The sequence below is a fragment of the Oryzias latipes genome, chromosome 20, assembly GCF_053564925.1.
Source record: "Oryzias latipes strain Hd-rR chromosome 20, Olatipes_Hd-rR_3.1".
In the NCBI taxonomy this organism is placed as follows: domain Eukaryota; kingdom Metazoa; phylum Chordata; class Actinopteri; order Beloniformes; family Adrianichthyidae; genus Oryzias; species Oryzias latipes.
Window position 1 is genome coordinate 11,993,631 of NC_136256.1, and position 20,295 is coordinate 12,013,925.

Here is a 20,295-nt window from a genome sequence, read left to right on the forward strand (position 1 = left end):
AAAAATCTGCTTCATATCAACCATATTGTTTGATATTAAATGCAACCCAGACATCATCGCTGTCTCTGGAGGGACCACACCAACTAGGTCGTAAAAATGCTAGGCAGAGGAAAAGAATCAGCCAAGATCTGACATGCAAGTGTCTGGGTTTTGTCAGAGTTTCTATCTCTGGCTCTGCTTACCTGTTTTTCTTTTTCTTTTTAGTGAGTCATGACTCAAAGTCTACGGTGCATGGCTTTAGCGCTTTCACAAATTGACAAAGTCAGGAAGGTGAGCTGAAATCAGCCATGCTCGGGCTTGTTGTGGTAGCCAGTTAAAGCCAGGGCGTGCTTGTTTTTTTGCAATTAAGGTGCAGGCATTTGAATGGAGGTAAATACCATGATTGCACTGAATTCAGGAACAAACGAGGGAGGCGACAAACAGCCGTCCATATATGAGTGTTTATGTGTTTGTGCAAGTTTAGTTTAATTTAAGAGAACTTCTAATTACCTCCCCCAGTGGAAGCGGTGGGTCTCCAACTGATGCACTGTGCTCCACCGATCCAGATAAAAAAGGTTGCACGATGTATATTTAAAGCCAAAGCCTTGTCAGTGTTGTGCAGGCGCCGCAGGTGGTTTATAAAACCAAAGCGAGGATGAAGTTCAGGAGGCGGCTAAAAGAAAAGGCGCCCAAACTCCATCTCTCTCTGCTTGATTTGCTTATAATTGAGTTGGCGAGGAGCTGCATGCAGCGATCTGTCCTCTGGAAGAGGAACTAAAATGTTTCTTTTAAATCCATTTCTCTGTTTCCCCAACAGAGAGAGAGGGGGGGGGGTGGCTTCTGTGTGTGTGGGCTGCTGCTGATTGAATAACCAAAGCCTCTGGGGGATTGGTTTATTCCTTTTTTTTCCCCTCCACCACTAGAGACGACGACAGAGAAATGCCAAGGGTGGAAACAAAAGGTAGAGCTCCTTGCAGCTGGTAGAAAGAGGCTCGCTTCAGGAGACGCAACCACTTTGTGTGACTGTGAGCATGATATGGCCAAAAGTCAGAACATTATCACCACCTAAAATCTGATTATAATTACCTGTAAGTGGTAATGAGTGAAAGCTGACATTTTCTGACTATGTTTGTATCTCCAAAGGCAGCACTTATAAAGCAGCTTTTAGCAATCTGCCCACCAATTTCACCCACAGTGGGTGGTGGAGGAAGCCTGCAGGAATAACTCCCTTTACCTGAGAGTGTAATTAATCCTTGTTTCATGAAAATTGCATCACGGCAGGACCTGTGAGCTCCACTCCCGACCTCTCCCATCTATCACATCATTCACCTGACAGAATTACAGTTTATTTTTAGCTCCCTGACACCTCGTCGGTGGCCTTAAATTATGCATGTCTTCCTGTGCACCAATCATCTGTTATATTGCCAATGAACGACGTGTTACTCATGCTGCAGCGCGATCAAATCAAAGCCGGTCTTTGCTTGTGAAATGTCCTCAGACTCCTGAATCATTCCCAAGTCTTCCCACAGACGCACGAGTCACATGCTGAGTAATGATTACAAAAGCAAGAGGCAGGGACAAGGATAGAAAATAGGGCGGCCAGAGGCTATAGTATGTCTGGAAGCTGCTTGTTCCCAGTGTGCACTGCTGCACATGACCGTTCAGTGATGAATGATCAGGAATGGCTTTAAAGCTACGGTCACAGCGCTCTTGACCAGTTAAGAGTCTATGTAAAAATGCATCTTGGGCTTCTTATGCGTGGCTATGCAAGTTTCTACGACCGTTTTTGGGCTCTACGTACAGATTGAGCAAGCGTTAAAAGTTATACCAGGAAAAACTTTGACCAATCAAGGACTCCGATTTGGTAGTGATGTATAGGTGGCCTCCCTTTTAATCCCCGGAAGTGCCAACCGTTTCAAAATTGATCATGAACGAGAAATAACCACTGTCTGTTCAGAGTATGAATCACTTGTTTTTCATAGTTGGACCAGGGGTGTTACTTATAATCAGAAGTGACTGATTTTTTGAAACATCAAACTGATCGTTCTCCTCCTGAACTTTATATTTTTTTTCCTCTTTGCATCAAGACAACATATATACTTGTTCCTTCCTTAAACTAATGCGGGACAGCAGGTCATCAAACTGGGAGACACGGAAGAACAGCTAAAATCGCCATCATTCAGACGCAGCTCCTGCAGTAGAAGGTAAAAAATTGCCCCCAAAAAAAAGACTGAATGATCTTATGATCCCAGTCATGGAGGTGTGTTTACTGATGCTTTTGGAGATATTCTTAATAAATAAATCAGATCTCTCAATGACATCCACATGCAGTCAATGCTTCCAAGTAGCGCTTAAGCGAAAAACTTGGCAGTAGCTCCTATCCACACATGACAGGAGCGTCAAGTTAATGATTACATTTTTGGAAAAGCATTGAGCATCTGATGCGGGCCAAAAGAGGCAGCGGATGCGAATTTGATGCACCTTGAAACAGAATTGGTGGACACAAATTTGACACGTAAATTACGTTAGTTGTGAAAGCAGCATTAGCAAGAATTTGTTTCTTTTCTCTCAAAAGTGCGATTTATACTCCAGGAAAATACAGTAATTGTGTTTTTTATGTCCAGCCAGGATTATATGACATCAAGTCCTTGATATTTTGGAACAGAGCTGTAAAAGAAAAAGCCTGGAGCAAGATTCACCAGAACCTTTTCCAACTGTAGGTGGCAGACATGTGCTAGTAAACAGTGGAAAAAACCCGGATGAAGCTCCTCCCTTCTTGTCCAGTGTGAACACCACGTGCTACACGGACACGTTACGCATTCTCAAAAGTGTCTCACACTATGTCCGTATCTTTAGGCGTTTTTCCTCTCTGCATTGCTGACGTTCAAATTGATCAGAGCCAATTGCCCCTTTCGTCCCTGTATACTTACGCCTAACTGTTTCAATTCATTACATCATGCCATCCTTCAGACTTTGATTTGCAGTCCCACTTCTTGGCACGCCTGGGAGTCTCTATCCCCTTCATTGATTCCCCAGACAAGGGACACAGATGGCATCCGCTGTTTCCATCCGTAAGACACAGTGATGACTTCACTAGCAGCTGAATCCCAGTAATGCTGCACTTAATACGGAGAAGTTGTGGTTGATTATCAAGTCCACACTCTGATCTCTCAGCGCTCGGCAGGGTGGAAGTACCCTGGAATGTGGACGGAAGTCAGAAGAGTTGCGACGGCAAAAAGGGGGTGTACATCGTAAACTGAAGTGCATTCAGAGGAGAAAGCAAAACAGGATGCAGGGTGGTTTAGCATGTCCCCATCAAGTGTTCATCAAGGAAGCGTGCAATCAAAAGTCATTCTTCTGATCAGCCGGTTGTTTGCTTTACGGATCACAGGAAGCATGGTCAACACAAGACATGCCACCCCCGACCCCCCTCTAGGGTTCCCAACTGCCATGTTAAAGCTATTGTTCTACCGTCAATGCTTCCCTCTACCTTGAGATGAATCATGCGGGACGGCGATAAGTAACCATTTTGTGCCAACAAACACTTTTATGCCTCTTAGTTTTTGTCAAGAGATTAAAGGCTATCTCGCATCAGATGAACAGAGAGGTGCCAGGCTTATCTCTGCTTGTGATTAAACAATGCAGGCAATCAGAGACGCTGATGAACTACTGGTAAATAACGCGAGACGACTGAAAGCAATGGAGGAGCTCCTGAAGCAAAATTGCAGATATAAACAGGATAAGATATGTTTTGAATTCCTGTTATGACATGCTCAATATGGAGGCTTTCAGGTATTGACAGTCTCTCCAAGACAGTCTAAATTATTGATGCGGCGCGATCAATAGCAGCTCCTTGACAGAGTCTTGGAGTCAGTCTTTTATTGGACCATTCGGATGCCATAGACCTTTGGTGGCCGTCAGGCACTTGAGCCGACAAATCCTACAAAGTCATTTCCCATAATGTCTTAGTCATTCCCAAATGTCCCAGAGGAACCATTAAGGCAGTCTGTAAACATGCCATACCTTCCCCTTGGAGAAAATGTGTTGCACAGACGCAGGTTTTCTCCCCCTTGTCAAAGCTATGTGAGTCCATAAAGAACGACCGGTCACTGACTGGTTTAGAACGGTCTTGTCTCATTTATTTCACCAGCTTTTCTCTGACTTAACACACAGCTACACTTTTGCTGAACAGGAAGTGAGGACTCTTGCTTCTTTTGTTTTCCAGCACAGAACCTCCACAAAGGACATCTGTCCATCTCTGCACACCCAAAGACTTGATTAATGACCTGGCTAACCCAGCATTCAATAGCAAACCCCACCAATCTAATTAGCCAGCCAAGAGCCTCTCCACAGCGGGAAAATAAATGAAAAATCTAGATCTTGCTCAGAAAAGAAAAGCAGAGTGAAGGAAGGAGCCCAGGAATCAAAGGCCGCCTGTCATGAATAATAAAATCGTCTGCAGTCGGGGAATGATCATGAAATAAATAATGAATTGATTACTATGCATCAGACTGTGCGCAGAGATGATTTGTACACGCCGCGAGGGTGCCTGAGCTTGTTGCAACACAGCGGACTGACTTAATGAAACAGGAATGAGAGATTCTGCTCTTTTAATAGCACTTGTGATAATTGGAGCTCAGGCTGCTCGGCACAAGTGCCTCGCATTTCTTAGAAAACATAAATTACAGGACTCTTCTGCTGCCTTTTGAAATGAGGAGCGAGTCTGTGTTTTCATCGACTTGGAAATCAGCGCTAGCGCCAGCTTTCGGTGCCAAGACAAATCCTCAATGCGATTAATATCATAACAGGGAGAGGCGGCGAATCGCTGCCATCGCTTCCTTGGGAGAGGCAAACGTTGGAAACGTCAGACGGTTCATCTGCAGGAGGATGTGGCGAGGGGAAGCCATGTTTCTTCTTTGCTCCACTCAAACACATGCTGCTTTCCTCTGCAGGACAATATGGACTCTGTCACTCACCCAGAACCCCAAACACACTGACACGCACTCGAGCATGGGAGCATAAACCTGCACACTCGGTTGCACCCTGATTAAATTACTATGACCTAAAAAAAAAAGTACCTCCAAGACAACATTTTCATTGCTATAATAAAGGAAAAGCTTGTTTATGACTTTCCCTTAGCAAATATTTGGCTTTGGGTCAGCTGTGTTATCCATCCCTTGAGGAATACGACGCGGCTAGGTTTTCAGTGATGAAGCAAAAAGTGCAGGAAAAGGGAGCAGGAACAGAAAGACAACCGGGGTATTCACGAGGCTTTAAAGCTCTGGGTCAATAAATCAAACATACTGCAAAATGCATCTAGGTAGTGCTGTGTGTCACTGGGGGGTTGGTGATATGAGTGGACTTAGTATATGTGTCTTATCACTGCCAAGCCAAGAAAGAACTAAATCCTTAATCTTCCCCCATAAAGTTCCCTTGGTGGGTAATGATCGCTTTGTACAGATAAGCTGACAGAGAAAAATATGACAGTATTTGTGTGTGTGTGATTGTGTGTGTGTGAAGCTGGGCTGGATGCCTGTGCTAAGCCTAAGCATCGCCGAAAGCCACCTCCGCTATCGACCAATGGGACGTTATCAGGCAGGACAGGAAGACAGACGCAGAGGGAGACGCAGGAGGACAGGCAGATAGTGACAGCAGGGGAGGGCGTTTTTTTTTGCAAAGCGCCAGCTTCGACGGGACGGTGGGCGAATGCTTTTTAATCTTTGAAGGAGAAGATGTGCCCAAACAGTGCAGAACATCTGCACTCCAAAAAGTTTGTTCTTTTTTTTAATTTTTTTTTACCTCAGGCTCTGCCCACATCACTGAATGCAAACTCCAAAAACACTTTCTAAGACTCGCGTTCCAATTTTAAGAGGAAAGTTTGAATCTAAGATGGCTTTCACAGCCAAATCTAGACTTGGTTTAACCAGGCGAGGATAACCCAAAGATTTGAACACCTTTTCAAGTCAAAGCAAGTCAAACTCTTTGGTTCTGACAAAGAAGTAAAAAATGCACAAATAGAACAGGTTCATCCTGGCAGTTTTCTGACTATCATATATTGATGTTTACTAACAAAACCTGTTCCATCAACTGAATGATTCACTCTACTGATGTGCAGCAGATATTCACTGTATAAGAGAACTGGACCAAGTGAATGTGATGTCACCCATAGAAAATGACTTTCTGCTGACTTCAATGAAGTCAATAGGGAGGCCATTTTCTTGTGATATGTTGGAGACAGACATCGTCAGGAAGTAGTTACTGGGTCCAAGTCGTTCTGAGTCAACACTTCCATGGTAACGACTCTCACCAATCAGTAGGGGGCTTCCTGTTCTGCTTCCTGTTATCCTAACCAGCAACCACATTTCTTTCATCCCCTAATCTCTTTATTTCTGCTCTTTAATAGTTTGCTGACTTTTTCAACTATATGCAACAGGGTTCACTTGCAAGTGAATAGCAATGCTTATTTTAAGATGGAAAAATATGTTTGTTTTTTAGACTATATTGGAGTTTCAATAAGCTTTCACATCTGCCCAAATGAAGTGGACTGCTGAGTCCAGTGGGAAAATGCCCTGAAATGACATCAAAAGTGACCAAAAAAAAGTTTAATTTGTTCTGGTTTTTTATGAGGGTGGAGTATAAAATAAAATTAAAATCTATGATCAAAATTCATTTACACAGAAAAGCATTAATTAAATATTTATTTTTAATGGTTCGGATTAGGATAAAGGTACTGGGTACTGCAGTAGGGTAATGCATCAGTACTGTGGTTTAGGATCTAGGAGTTTGACACAAAACCCTTTTAAGAACTTTAGTTTTCTAGATTAAGTCTCAGAATTCTGTCTTTAACCTCAAAACTTTGACTTTAGCAGAATCTTACTTTTTAGAGATTTCTAAAATAATGTAAAGTTCTACAGAAAACACACCAAGCCTTTTGTATTTAAAGTTATGTTCGGACTTCTCTTTTATTTTTTTATGAACTCACTTCTACTTTCACTTCCTCTCAGGGTTTTCTGTATCACCTGATTTCTCAAGCTTCTTAAAAAAAAAAAAATAGCCCTGAGCCAACAAGAATCTGGCTAACTTTAAAAACTTTCTTGTTCTCATTCTTCACTGCTTACTGTACAGTCAAATGTTGCAGCTGTAGCCTGAAATCTGCAGCATCATGAACAGTCTGCTTCCTTTGCACACACTATGTGCACAGAAACGTGTGTTATGGTGGATGTCTGTGGTTGTGTGGGGAGATATTTTCTGAGAAGGAGCGGAAAAACACTAATTCGGTGGTGGATCTTTTGCACAGATGTAGTCCCAGACAGTGACTCATCAGAAAGACGATGACTTTGCGGCTGCCTCCAGGAAACAGTTTTCCGTGGCGTGTCAAAAGAACGGCATGTTTGAGGCAGCGTTACCTGAATCCACTCTTTATTTGTGTCGTCTGCCGGCGTCCACGCATTTTCATAGTAGTTGAGCCTGGAGCGCTCCGGGGACCAGCTGGGGTTGTACTGGGAAGAGGCCATGATTTGGTCTGACGTGATCTCACCCGATTCCATTCCCAGAGGATCGCTGCAGTCGAAGTCTGAAAGGGCAAAGGGAGTCAGAGAGAAGACAAGCATGAAAGGGGCAGAGTGGAGGATGTTCAGCTGACGTGTGAGCAAACGGAGAGGAGTCAGCATCCCCGTAGTGCTGGAGCTTGTCTCCAGGGAGGGGGCCACCTCATGTCAGGCACTCAGCTCCGCTGTTCGGGGAAGGAACGGGGCATCGGCCGGGCCTCTAAATCCTTTCCTCTGTAGTTTTAATGGAAGCTGGATGGAAGCGTTCCACATTAAGACGTAAAAATGTCTTCATAAAACATTCAGTGCGGTTTACGCCGGTATTAGACTTTAGAGCGACTTCTCTCCGGTTATTTTTTTTCCACTGACTGAATCTGTTTACCTCACCTCCCTCAGGGCAGTTTATCTTTTTTGCAAACAGTAACTTATTTTTGTGTGTGTGTGTGTTTATTATCTGGATCTGGATGCCATATTTCACACTCAATGGCCCAAAGCTTTGGTGCCAGGAGGTGACTTCCCTTGTTTGTGTTGACATGGGGGCCACTGTTCTTGGCTCCATGGCCTGAAGACTCTGCTAGGTCACTTTGAGGTCAGCCTCTAAAACCCCAGTGGGTCAGACGGACTGACCCCGTTGAGGAGCAACGGTTGGAATGACATGCAAAAGTTTAACAAACTTCACACCACCGTACTAACATATATCCTGCTATTGTTTGGTCATCCTTGTCTTTACTTTGAAGAGGTCATAAAGGAATACATGCTTGCAGGACTGTGTGGCTGCTGCCTGAAAGCTAACACAGGTGGTCTAACCATCTGCTGCAGGGGGAGCTCACTCCTGGTCAACTGATTTTACACTGTAGCTGCATATGCATGCTTTGCTGCACGCGGCTCTGGATCTGCGCAAAGGGGGAAACATTCTCTCAAACATGTTACACCCAAACTCAAGCTGCAAGAAGCACAAAGAGGCATCTGTTGGCTGCGCGGTCTATCTGATCATGTGGGTTACCGAGCACAGTTGATAGCTGAGAAGATAGAGGGTAAACAAAGAGATTCAGGCCAAGAGAAACTTGTTGGAACTATCAAACAAAACCCTCTTTTCAGCATCTTATCGCCTTCATCAGATTCCACGCCTTCCCTCCTGGAGGAGATATGGGATGGGACTCCCAGAGGATATTCAAGTGTAATTAAAAACACTTTTTCTACTAACAAATGAGTGCAAATAGGTTCTGGGCTAAACTCAACAGATTTGTCTTTGGTAAATCTGTGTTGCATGTTTTCATTGCAGGTCAATCATTTTCAGCTTTACATTTTTTACAACTGATTAACGTTTTTAAGAATAAGTCTGTGTAGTTTTTCTGTTTACTTTTATCTATAAAAAGATAAAAGACAGCGACAACTAAATAAAAATAAGCTCTTTAACATACCGCAACTCCTAAACTGCAATCAACGTGAATCAGCTGATTTCAGCTTTTTATATCTACTTTGCACTTTTCCTAATGTAAAGTGCTGCAAAACTAGTGTAGAGTGTTGCATAACATTACTAACATAAAGTTTAGCATATCTATACTAATGTAAAGGGTTCCTTAACGGCACAAAGCCAGTTTTCTCCGCATCAGAACCAGCTGATTTACGTTTCTTGCTTAAGCCTCTCACTTCTGTAAAGTGTTGTATTTCAGCGCAAAGCTGCTTTTTCTGCTTTAAAATCGACCGGAATTATGTTGATTGTGTAAACAGACAAAGAATGTCAACACTGAAGCTGAAGCTCCGGTCATAAAGGGTTGACCAGTCAAATTTGCTTCTAACGGCAAAAGAGTTCAATGTAAATTTTGGATAAAGAAAATTAAGAGGTTCAAGCCTAAAATGAAGGAAAAGAGATTCCTTCAGAGACTTATCTGCGGTGGAAACATCAGAGTTTATGGTGCAGACCGAGCGACTGGCTTTAAAGTCGAGGTATTTAGTGATCGTAAGTCAGTCGTTTCACTGCGGCTCTTAAAAGTTGATTTGTGTAATCTTATCTCAGATATGTGATTAAAAGCGCTCATGCAGCTCAGAAAACTGACATCATTACTCCAAGACAGGCCCGCTTTACTCTCTGCATGTGCGCATGTGAGCACTCGCAGCGCCTGCGGGCGAGATTAAACCCTTTTTTTTTTCAGGGTCTGATAAGTAGACTTGTTGAATCGCCCCGGCTGCCATTCAAAGACTCTCTGTGAGCGCATGTCTTTGTGCATGGGGTGGTCTCGCTGCTGGACAGATTTATGACTCCTACCAGCGCTCCTCTTCCTTAATGAAATGTTTAGATGGAGCATTTTGCAAAATGGGGTCGGCGGGGTCGAGCCCCGTGACAGCGATGCTGCATGTAAATGCCCTTAGGTGGTGGTGGGGGGTGTTGTTAGTGTGTGTCCAGGCTTTCGGAGGCCGTCTGGGGTGCTAGTGTAAAGGTAAATGTTGTAAACTCCCGGTTTTGTAGCACATTGTCCAAACAAAGAGGCATAAGGCGTTTATTTAATAACTCTTAAACTGTGTTTAACAAGTGGGAATCTGCAGAAACGGGACAACATCTGCTTCTTCTTACGTGCATAAATACTCCTCTGGTGGTAACTTCACTGCTGGCGGGTTTTCTCACAGTTTTCTTAACTGAACAAACACCTCGACTTTGATTTTTCTCCTGTTTTTTACAGGTTTTTTTATTTATTTTCAGCTCAGGCTGCGGCGTCCTTCTGTTTTCTTTGCAAGGCTCACCCTCCGGAACAGTCCTCTCGATGACGGTGAAGTTGGCGGAGAAGCCTTCCTTGGCGATGGCGCTGTCGGTGTTGATTGTCAGGGCCAAGATGCCCGTGTAGGAGATGATCCGGCCCGGGGTGTTCTGCCCGCAGTACCTGCCGATGTAAGGCCCCACTGCGGAGAGAACAGAGGGCAATAGGGGGGAAACGTTGGTTATTCACAGCCAACCCAGAAAAGCAGAAAAGGGTTTAACCATTAACCCCACTTCCCTGTAGAGGTGGTGTTAAATGTGGTGTGTGACCGACACTATGAGGAGGCTCAAAAAGTGGGGCGGAGGTCTCTCTGACTGAAAAGACAGGTAAATAAAAACGGAAGAAAACAAGGATGGACGGATGCTAAAGAGAAAAGATGTAGGGATGAAGGTGAGGAAGAGCAATGACCTTGCCCCGTGCTCTTTGATGTGTGCCGTGATCCATGCACATTTATGAGTGTGCGCTCCTGTCAGTGTGCAGGGACCTGCAGCTTATCTGTGATTAGTAATGCTGTGATCAGCCTCCCCGCGGCCTCCTGTCATCCAGAACATGCCACTTGCAGCCCGGCTGAGACATGAAAGGCAAAGGCCAGGCCGTGGGGGGTTATGAGGCGGCGGCGTGATGGCTCAGATTAATCTTTATAAAGCAGGTGTTGTATGTCCCTGAGAATACTGTGTGCCTTAAAACCCAGAAAGACCAAAGCTGAACGGGGGGAGCAATATCTGGTGGATTATCTGCATGACTCCCCAGCTCGATGAAATTTTAAAGAACCTCGCTATGAACTCTGCGTCCTGCCTGCCTCCAGTTCCTCAGGGAAGATGAAGCAAGGAGCGGAGGTTCTTTCTTCAAACTGCTCCTATACCCACTGAGGTGTGCTGTAAAAGGGTGGCGGCCTGGGGAGGTGTGACTCCCCCTGCTGCTGGCCCAGACATCTCCCACTTCAACACACTCCGTCTGCGCTAATGCATTATCGAACGGAGAGGCGCAACGGGAAACGCCTGGCAAAAGCCAACACACTATTTCTTTCTCTGGGCTTATTTTTATAAAGCACTGTCTGTCACATGCGTCAGGGCCGGAAGGTGTGATGCCACATGAAGCGTGAATGTCCACTCTCTGCCCTGGAAAGACACACTGCTGGACAAAAGGGAAATTATTTTCTGACCTTTCACTTCTCTCTTAACATTTTTCTGTTTAACTCAGAAGTTAAGAGGAAAAGGCAAAGGAAGTGCTCTGATTTCAGTGCTAGAATTGCTCCTATTTTGAAGAATCTTTGAGAATCTCCATCAATTTTCAAAACAAAGTACTCACTCATGGAAACAAGTACATTTTTAGGGACCATCAATAAAAAGTTACCATCTTTACCGATCTGGACCTTAAAGATTCCATCTAATCAGCTTTTGATCTATTTTTAGTTGTCTTTTGATGCCGTTTTTAGCCAAAATCAGAAAATCTGTGTTGTTTTCTAGGACACAATTTCTGCAGAGTGGCAGGAGTTTATTAGAAATTCACCTCTGAATTGTGGGTGTTGGTTTGGAGCAACCCTGCCCCCACTTCCCCTCCCTGTTGCTGAGAGCTTGGAGACAGTAGCTTGTGGCTCACCCAATGTATTTCATAAGTCATAAATACTATCCTTAAGACCTTAGGGGGCAGCAGATTATAAGCGGCACTGTCAATGAAAGATTTTTTTTCAAACTTATGGTTTACACATGGCGCACCTAACTACAAACCTCATCAAGCGAGAACAAAGAGACAGAGATAAGTCCGTCAATCAGTCCGAAATTCTTAAGTGCATTCCCACTAACTCTAGAACTTCTTTGTGACACGCGTGCCCCATTAGAAACGTTAGTGAATTCACAATACCTGTAACTCCCAAGCTTGTTTGCAATATGTACAAAATAAAAGCTGACAAAGCTAAAACAAACATTAATGTGACCAGACTAACTCCCGAACTTGTTCCAAGTATATGTCAAGGCTTTTTTTTATGAAGGCTTTTAGTTGCACCTTATGGTGTGAAAATACGAGTCTCAGAAATGCAATTTTAAGATATATTTTCTTTATATATGTCCCCCCATCATCAGGGAGACACCACAAGATCATGTTGAAAACAGCAAAAAACATATTTTTCTCGGAGTGGGTCTTTAAGAAAAAGAACCTCCAAGAGGGGCAACGATTAACACTTCAACCCCATCACCTGCACCGCCAAAACCCGCTGAATACTGATGAGGAGCAGGTTGGATAATATTCAATTTTCGGTCTCTGATGGCTTTCATCTTGTCTGCACCCTACGTCGGAGGAGCCAGGGAGAAGAAGAAAAAAAAAAACCTAGAAGATGCAATATCGCGCGTCTGAGTTCAAAGCCTAATCCCGGGCTGTGGAAGCCAGGCTTTGAACAGGGCTACCCCCTTTTCTCATTCCGTCCGTCACCTGCTGGTTTTTAAGATGAATGGATCTGAGAATGCCGATTTAAGGCGGTATTTGATTATGTGGTGCAAGTCGATGTGAGTGCCGCAGGCTGGAGCAACCCTGCAACTAGATGGTTCAAACTGTTTCAGCTAAATTGGGCAAAAGTGGACGCCTCCCCCTCCCCGCCTCCCCCACACACCCCTTTTTGGTGGGAAACACAGAGAACCCAACAGAGGAAATTCCTGTTCGAGTCACTTTCCTGCACGATGGGGAATGTCACACAAAAACATAAATATCTCATCACAGATAAGACCTTGAACTCCCGAATGAATGAACTCCTAACAAACAGCAGGACACAATGCAGAACATAATTAAAACAAGGAAGGGTGGGGACTGCTGTGATGAGGAAGTGTTTGGCGTTGAGCAACGACTGGACATTGCTTTCATGACAGCTGCAAGATCTTGGTTTACAATGTGAAGTTTTTTTTCCTCCAAATTTGCTTCTTCCAACTCCTTACCAAGCATTAAATCAAGCTCTACTCAAAAATGACTTTTTTTAATGAATCTAATGTGACTTAAGCGTGACTTTGTTTTTGTTTATTTGTTTTTTTAATCAATGCATTTCATTATTTCTGTAATGAACGCAGAAGGGACGTCATGAAAATGGCACATATTACTGATTGTCATGTGGTAAGTGCATCATGTATTTGGAACTTACACAGACTTATGACCTCCACCCCAATCTAGTCGTTTGTAAGCTGTGTGTTATACTGGCTCCTTACGGACCATGTGTAGCTAATATGTAAATGCCCGTAGAATGCCCAGACAAATTACACTCTGATTGGCTTATGTTCTAAACTCTAACAGTCAGGTACTTATCACGTGAAAAGCACCAACAGGCTCCTTGCGCGACGTGCAGCATTCGGAGGGTTGGAAAAAAGTCCATATGACGTGCCAAGCTTCACACCTCCTTCACCGTTACCTACCCTTACATGTTTAAATCTTCACCACAATCTTTCAGTCGCACCATTTACCTATTTTTCACCCGCGGACAACCCGTATCCACCCATAAGGGCAGTTGTGACTACAATTTCAGCTGTATATATATATATATATATATATATATATATATATATATATATATATATATATATATATATATATATATAGTGCTTCCACTGTTTGTAAAGCTTAGCAGATAAATCTTCAGATGGTGTGCAGAATCACATGTGCTGTTGTTCAGAGTCCCAATCATATTTATTCATTTATTCAGGTCTGTCTGAAACCACGCCCCCTTCTGTCACCTTGAAATAGCTGCTTTCAGCCTCACTACTTTCTAATTCCAGTGCAGACAGAACGTTCAGGTTGTTCTGTAGAATCGTCTTTTACATCCTACATTGTCACTGTCACTGTCCCTTTAAAGGCTCTACCCTGCAATTAAGACATAATTAGCCAGTAGCTAAAAAATCCCTACAATGTAGATTATCTGTATGTACCCCATTATCCTTTAGGTCATGCATTTTATTTTGTTCGTTGTACCCCGTAATTGGGAAATAATTACCCAATAGGTACATACTCTATGCAGTAATTACAGGGTAAAACGTGGGCTGTATTCTAAGGCGTTACCAAACTGGTAGCATTAAATATCTTTGCTTTTATTATCTGGAATCATGGCTGTTTTAAAAGTAAACAACCAGTTGTAATTGCGTATATACAGTCAAATACAGAACTTTATCCACAGAAACTTTGACAATGTTCAATACTGAGCTGAGAGTATCATATATCTTCACCTATCATTTTGAAAAACAGGTACAATAATAAACTTTTGGGCTCACCTCCAGGGAAGCCATCCCAGATCTCCAACCGATCGTAGCGGCAGAACACACCAACAGGGGGCGTCGCGTCGGGCTCCAGCTCAAAATTCTCAAACTCCAAAATGATTTCAGACATCTTTGGGGCAAAGATCATGAAAGTGCAGTCCAGGTTGTTGGGGTACTTCTCTGGAAACCCGGGCGACTTTATGACGCCGCTGCTGGAGGTGAAGTTCCTGGAGCACTCGGGACCTGCAGAGAGGTTGAAGGTGAGACGGAACGTGAGATGTTAAGAAAAGAAGAACAAAGCAGGAGCAAGAGGTCACGACTGCAACTGGCAAACGTGAAAGTGTTTGGCTTGGGTTTGTTTACATGGTAGCCATTGTGAAGCTCGGTTCCCAGCTGCTCTATTGACCGCAGCAGTTTACGGCCCATAACTGAGGGACCACCTTGATTCTTCTGTTCACAAGGAGCCACATCTGGATCTTTCCACTTTCCCCTGTACTGCTCTTTCTAAGGCCCCTTTTTACCTCTTCTTAAAGCAAATAACCCTCCAAAAAACACTGTTTTTTGAAAACCTGGACTAAAACCGTAAACTTTATTTGTAAAATTATAAAGGCAACAGTAACCAGAGTCAATACACGATGCACAGTTTGATTCACGCCTTTTGTAAAAAACCTCCTGCACACTTGTTAACGGATTTCTGTGAAACACGCTCAAGCGTAAAGCTCCACTGATGGAAGCAGAGACTGCACACATCATCACATACACAGTTTTACAGCCAGCAAATCTAAAATATTTATGCACAGCCTCCCAGAGAGTTGCCTCTTTGCCGATGAAGAGCATTAGACCTTTTTTTTTATCGTTTCACCCTCTCGGATTATGATTTTAGAATGAATGACATGATAAAAAATTATGCTAACAGCTGCAGGGTGATTTTTTTTTTTTTTCTTAAAGCGTGGTAAACGGAGATTTTCAGGCTTAAGTGCTGGTCGGAGCTCTCCTTCACACAAGCGCACTTAAAACAGCTGAAAAAATAGATGTACTGTGCTTTAAGGCAATTATTTGATACCATTAGTTGCAGAAATGTACCCAAGATAATATAATTTTCCTGCTAGTGTGGCAGCTGGCGTGATGGGTGCAGATGTGGCCAATCAAACCGAAAATTGCAGGGAGTTATCGCTGGCTAGAGCCACAGTTCATCTGCCATTGTAGCTTAAGTGAATGTGGCAAACTGCTTTTGCCAGAGTCACTCAAGCATCTTGCTGGGCCCCCTAATTGAAGACCATCAGGCCCACTTGAGCCTGTCCACCAGCAGACAGAAAGAAGGGATTGAGAGCTGTATTGATTATGTTTCTCCCAAAGATGAAAGCCAAGGCAAGCTGCATTTTCACTCCGAAGACAGCTGACATTTAGCGTCGCAGCTAAGCCAAGCTTTTTTGTAGCACAATAGGTGCCATTCAAATTTTACCATTGTATTTCCTGAGCAAAAATGGTGAGTTTTAGGGTAAAGAGCGGCCATAACTTCACCAAATTCCACAGTGTGTAACTTTTTGTTGCAGGTGGGGGGCTGGGGTGGATTGGGCGTAAAAGGATGGAAGCAAAGTTGGTGTTCGAATTTCCACCCTAACGCCTATAACTACTAAAAAACTATATAGTGCGGGGCTTTGAAGTGCCCTGGATTTTAAAAGCAATTTGGACACCATGCTCACTACTTTTTTTTTCTGGTCTATATTCGACAATCTAGTGAGCATCGATGCACACTGGTTTTTCACAGAGACTTCTGGGAAATTTCTAGGGCACTCGATTTTGGAATTGTAGATTCGGACAGCACTACAAAATGCCGAATGCACTATATAGTTCACTATGTAGGGGTTAGGGTGGGAATTCGGACATAAGTTTCAGATATCCAGCTTAACAGTAGAGAAAGAAAAATCTATTCAATTTGAATATCTGTCATTAGATTATACAAAAAGCTAGAATATGAAAATTGTTAAATGAAACATCGTCTGTTCAAAATACCAAATTTTCTGCACTACAAGGCAGACCTAAAAGTCTAAAATCACCTTAGGAGCACCTTATTTCTGGCTTTTTCTGCTGAAAACAAGTTTGGGTGTTAGCGTGAATATGCAAATGAGGCTAACATGTAGCGGCGTCAGACTTTTTTTTATTTTTTCTACGTTACTAACAATGTTGGGACACAGAAATGTTTGTTTAAGTGGTATCAGTCTTTTTTTCAAACAGTATTGGGAGTTACAGGTATTGTGAATCCGCTAACACGGCTAACGTGAAGCATGTTATAAACAAGTTTTAGAATGACTGAACACAGTAAATCTGACTGACTTACGCACTTATTTCTGAGTCTTTTTTCTTGCTTAATGGGCTTTATATATGACATAAATAAATAAAAATACAAACATTAAGTGCACCTTATTATAGTAGTAGTGTAGCGGAGAATACAATAGTTACATTTTCTTCCCTAGAGATATGTCTGATTAATTGGGTCAAAAAAAATAATCACCCTGACCAATAAAGTATGTTATATATGTCATATAACTTGTTTAGCCTCTGAACTGATTTAAACCAGATGCATAAGGTCAATATTCAGTTTATGATTAAAAAATCCGATTTTATCTACTTTAAATAAGTATTCAAGTTTATAATTTACAGCTACATTAGCATAGTATTAATAATAATAATAGTGGATAAGATTTATCTGTGCTTTTCCAGATGCTCAAAGCATTTAGAATGTGTCCATTATTCATTCACTCCTTCATACTTGGTGATGACAGAGGCGTGGCTACCAGTTTGTCCCATTACTGGGACATTTATACACATTCATAAACCGGTGGAGCCACAATGGAGGCAGGGGGATAAGGTGTCTTGCCCAAGGACACAACGACAGTTGACTGGGGGGATCGAACTGCCAACCCTTCAATCATTGGACGACCTGCTCAACCACCTGAGCCCTTTACAAACTTTACAAGTTTTCATTTAACTACTGATTTGGGAAAAACACAGGAAGAGTTTGCATTATTAATACTGATATTGCCTATTAAAAGATAAACGCAAAGCAGTATATTTCTCCCACTGAGTTACAAGAAATTCCATTAAAGAAAAATCTATTTGTGGATTTTAAAGATTCATATTTTGTAAGTGAATTGATTCCACCAGTCTTTGTTAAATCTGGGACTAACCGTGGGTAAAAATGGTTTTAAAAGCATAAAAGGTAAGCTACCTCATACATTTTATCTTGAAAAAAAGAGAAAAAACTTTTAACAAGAGCAGCAGAATCTACTGCAGGAAGTTAAGGCAAAGAAAGAGAAGCAGCTTTGAGTTCCCAGCTAGCACTCTGATGTTTGGTGTTGTCGGTTTCTAAGGAGCCTTTACATAGTGAAAGGGAGAGAGGACATATGCCATTTGCCACTGGCTTGATGGGTGATCAGGGTTTGTTTCAGAGGTAGAGTCGTAGCCTGTGGAATGGTGTTTAATGGAAGTTCATTCCAATCCAATTTCAATCTGTGCAAGTGTTTGGGATTTATAATGAATCTTCAATAAATATGTCTCCCACATTAAGAGAGCCTTTCAGCTGTTAGTCTCCCTGATGACTTGTCCTCTACATCTCCATAAAGCTGCAACTCTCAGAGTTAATCATTACACCAACACAGCACCGAGGAGCAGTTAAACCTGACCGCCTCCTCCGCTTTTTTATTATGTGCACATTCTCGGCTTTGTTTTTGCCCTACGAAGTAAATGACCACTGTTTATGCAGCATACCCCTCCCCTCACTAACTTTGCCACCACCCCCCTTTTTGTTCTGTCCTCATGTCCCGTTGATGAAGGGTTAATCGCTGGTGGAAAATCAACTCTTTCAGCACTAAATCAATCATTGTCCTGAAGCATGTGGAGGGGGCCTTTCACTGAAACAGATGGAGAGGCAGATTCACGTGAGCGCGCTCACTGGCAGTGCCGTATTTAGCATGTCATCCGAGCCCATGATGTCACCCCTCCCCGGCTTTAATAGAGGGAGGGGAAAACTGCGCTGAAAAAGGGAGCAGGAGGGTCTCCCTTTCAAGGAACTTGTTATCCTCCTACGACGCCTGATGACACAGCGTCTCCATGCCAGATGTGACCGCGCACAAAAAAGCTCAATGTTCCACAGAATTTCAAACTGTTTGGACAGGTGGCTGCCATTGACTGTATAAGAGAACTGGACTGAGTAACCCCTCCCCCTCATATTCTAAGTAGGAATACAAATATAGACAAATAAACATTTGTCAGAATATTAGGGGTGTAGCGATTTGTTGTAACGATTCGATTCGCATCATAATCTTTGGCTGACGTTGCTATTTGGTGACCTAAAATGCATTCAAGACATTTTTAGCTAGAACTTTAAATTAGTGTGACTCAGAGAGAAATACCTGAACAGTGCAGTCGACGTTTTCCAGATTCCTTGTGTTTCTTACAAGATAATCAACTGTAAATTAAATATGTGTACAAACAAACAAGTAAACAAGAATTAATGGCAAATCCATTCACATTTTAGTCACTAAAGTTCAGCCCACTGTTGTTTTTCCACATAAAATAATGCAAAGGGAAGATTAGTAGAACATTCTAGCACACTGTCTGGTCACATGTCTTTGCTAAATTCAAAGTGTTTCCACACATTGGACTTAATGATAGACTGATCAGTTTTAACTGCCATCACATGTGTGTTGTCTTGGTCGTTTTTACGTTATAGTAAATTAAACCTACCATGTCTCAATCCAAAGGGTATTTTCCAATATCCGTTTAATTTATTTTGAAATTATTTTCATACATTATTATTTTCTAATGGTACAGGTTGTTTCGATAACCAACTTGCCTCAGACAGATACATGTGTTTGGACCGTAGGAATAGAAATGGATTAATTGATTTTGTATAGCCTGCGTTCAGGTAGTAGGGGTGTGGCCTTCCAACAAGCTCACTCCTGATTCGTGTTAGTGGTTGCCATTGAAACATTGACTCAAACAGATTTGGACCAATCACTGCTTACTGCTGATTTCCGGTTCCAACAAGGTGACAAGAAAAAAAAATGCCGACTGAATTGACTTCATTTTGTTGGAACCATAAGCAAGTCATTTTCTATGGGTGATGTCACACTCACTTGGTCCAGTTCTCATATTCAGTCAATGGTGCCTGCTCACACTAGAAGCCCCCCCGTGGTCAACCGGGCCTTGAAATGATTGTAAGCAATGTAACGGCACAGGCGTGGGCTTGTCTGGAAACTTACAGGTAAAAAAAACCCTCTGCTAGTCTTCTAGTGGATCTATGCAAATGGCAGAGCTGTTACAGTAAGAGAAACATATATCTGGCATGCTTAACAGGATTTCTCTTATGTCACAGGACAAAAAAAAGCACAGCTCCTGGAATATATCATCCCCACTTTCTTTTGGGAAACAAAAATACATTTCTTCAGCTTTTTCACCCGGAGTTTGATTACTGTCTTGATGTCCAGGGCCTCCACACCGACAGACACGACCACCAGCCTCCCTCTCCTTCCTTCTCATCTCTCTTCCTCGTCTGCGGTCAGACTTGCCAGTAGAACAAGGCTGCCAATTTGCAAGCAATAAAATAAATAGCTTATGCTAATTAAAATGGCTGGATGGGACTGAAGAGGAGAGAGGGACAGACGTGGAAGCAGCCAGAGAGAGCCGCACAACAACCTGCTCTCCAATTAGACACTTTGCAGGCCGCGGCTGATCAAAGCCAGAGCTGCGAATGTTTTTTTTCAAGTGCGAGTGAAAGCGTATTTACATAGT

General features: G+C 42.8%; 1 protein-coding gene across 3 annotated transcripts in view; it reads right to left on the reverse strand.

Moving 5' to 3' along the window:
• Positions 1–20,295, reverse strand: part of nrp1a (neuropilin 1a) — a 67,458-nt gene that overhangs the window by 22,478 nt on the left and 24,685 nt on the right. For all 3 annotated transcript variants that reach the window (XM_023950444.2, XM_023950445.2, XM_078938270.1), the window contains 3 exons: positions 14,518–14,745; positions 10,266–10,421; positions 7,386–7,552 (listed from right to left, as the gene is read on the reverse strand). In XM_023950444.2, the coding sequence (XP_023806212.1) occupies positions 7,386–7,552; positions 10,266–10,421; positions 14,518–14,745 (551 nt within the window). The remainder of the gene's footprint in view (positions 1–7,385; positions 7,553–10,265; positions 10,422–14,517; positions 14,746–20,295) is intronic.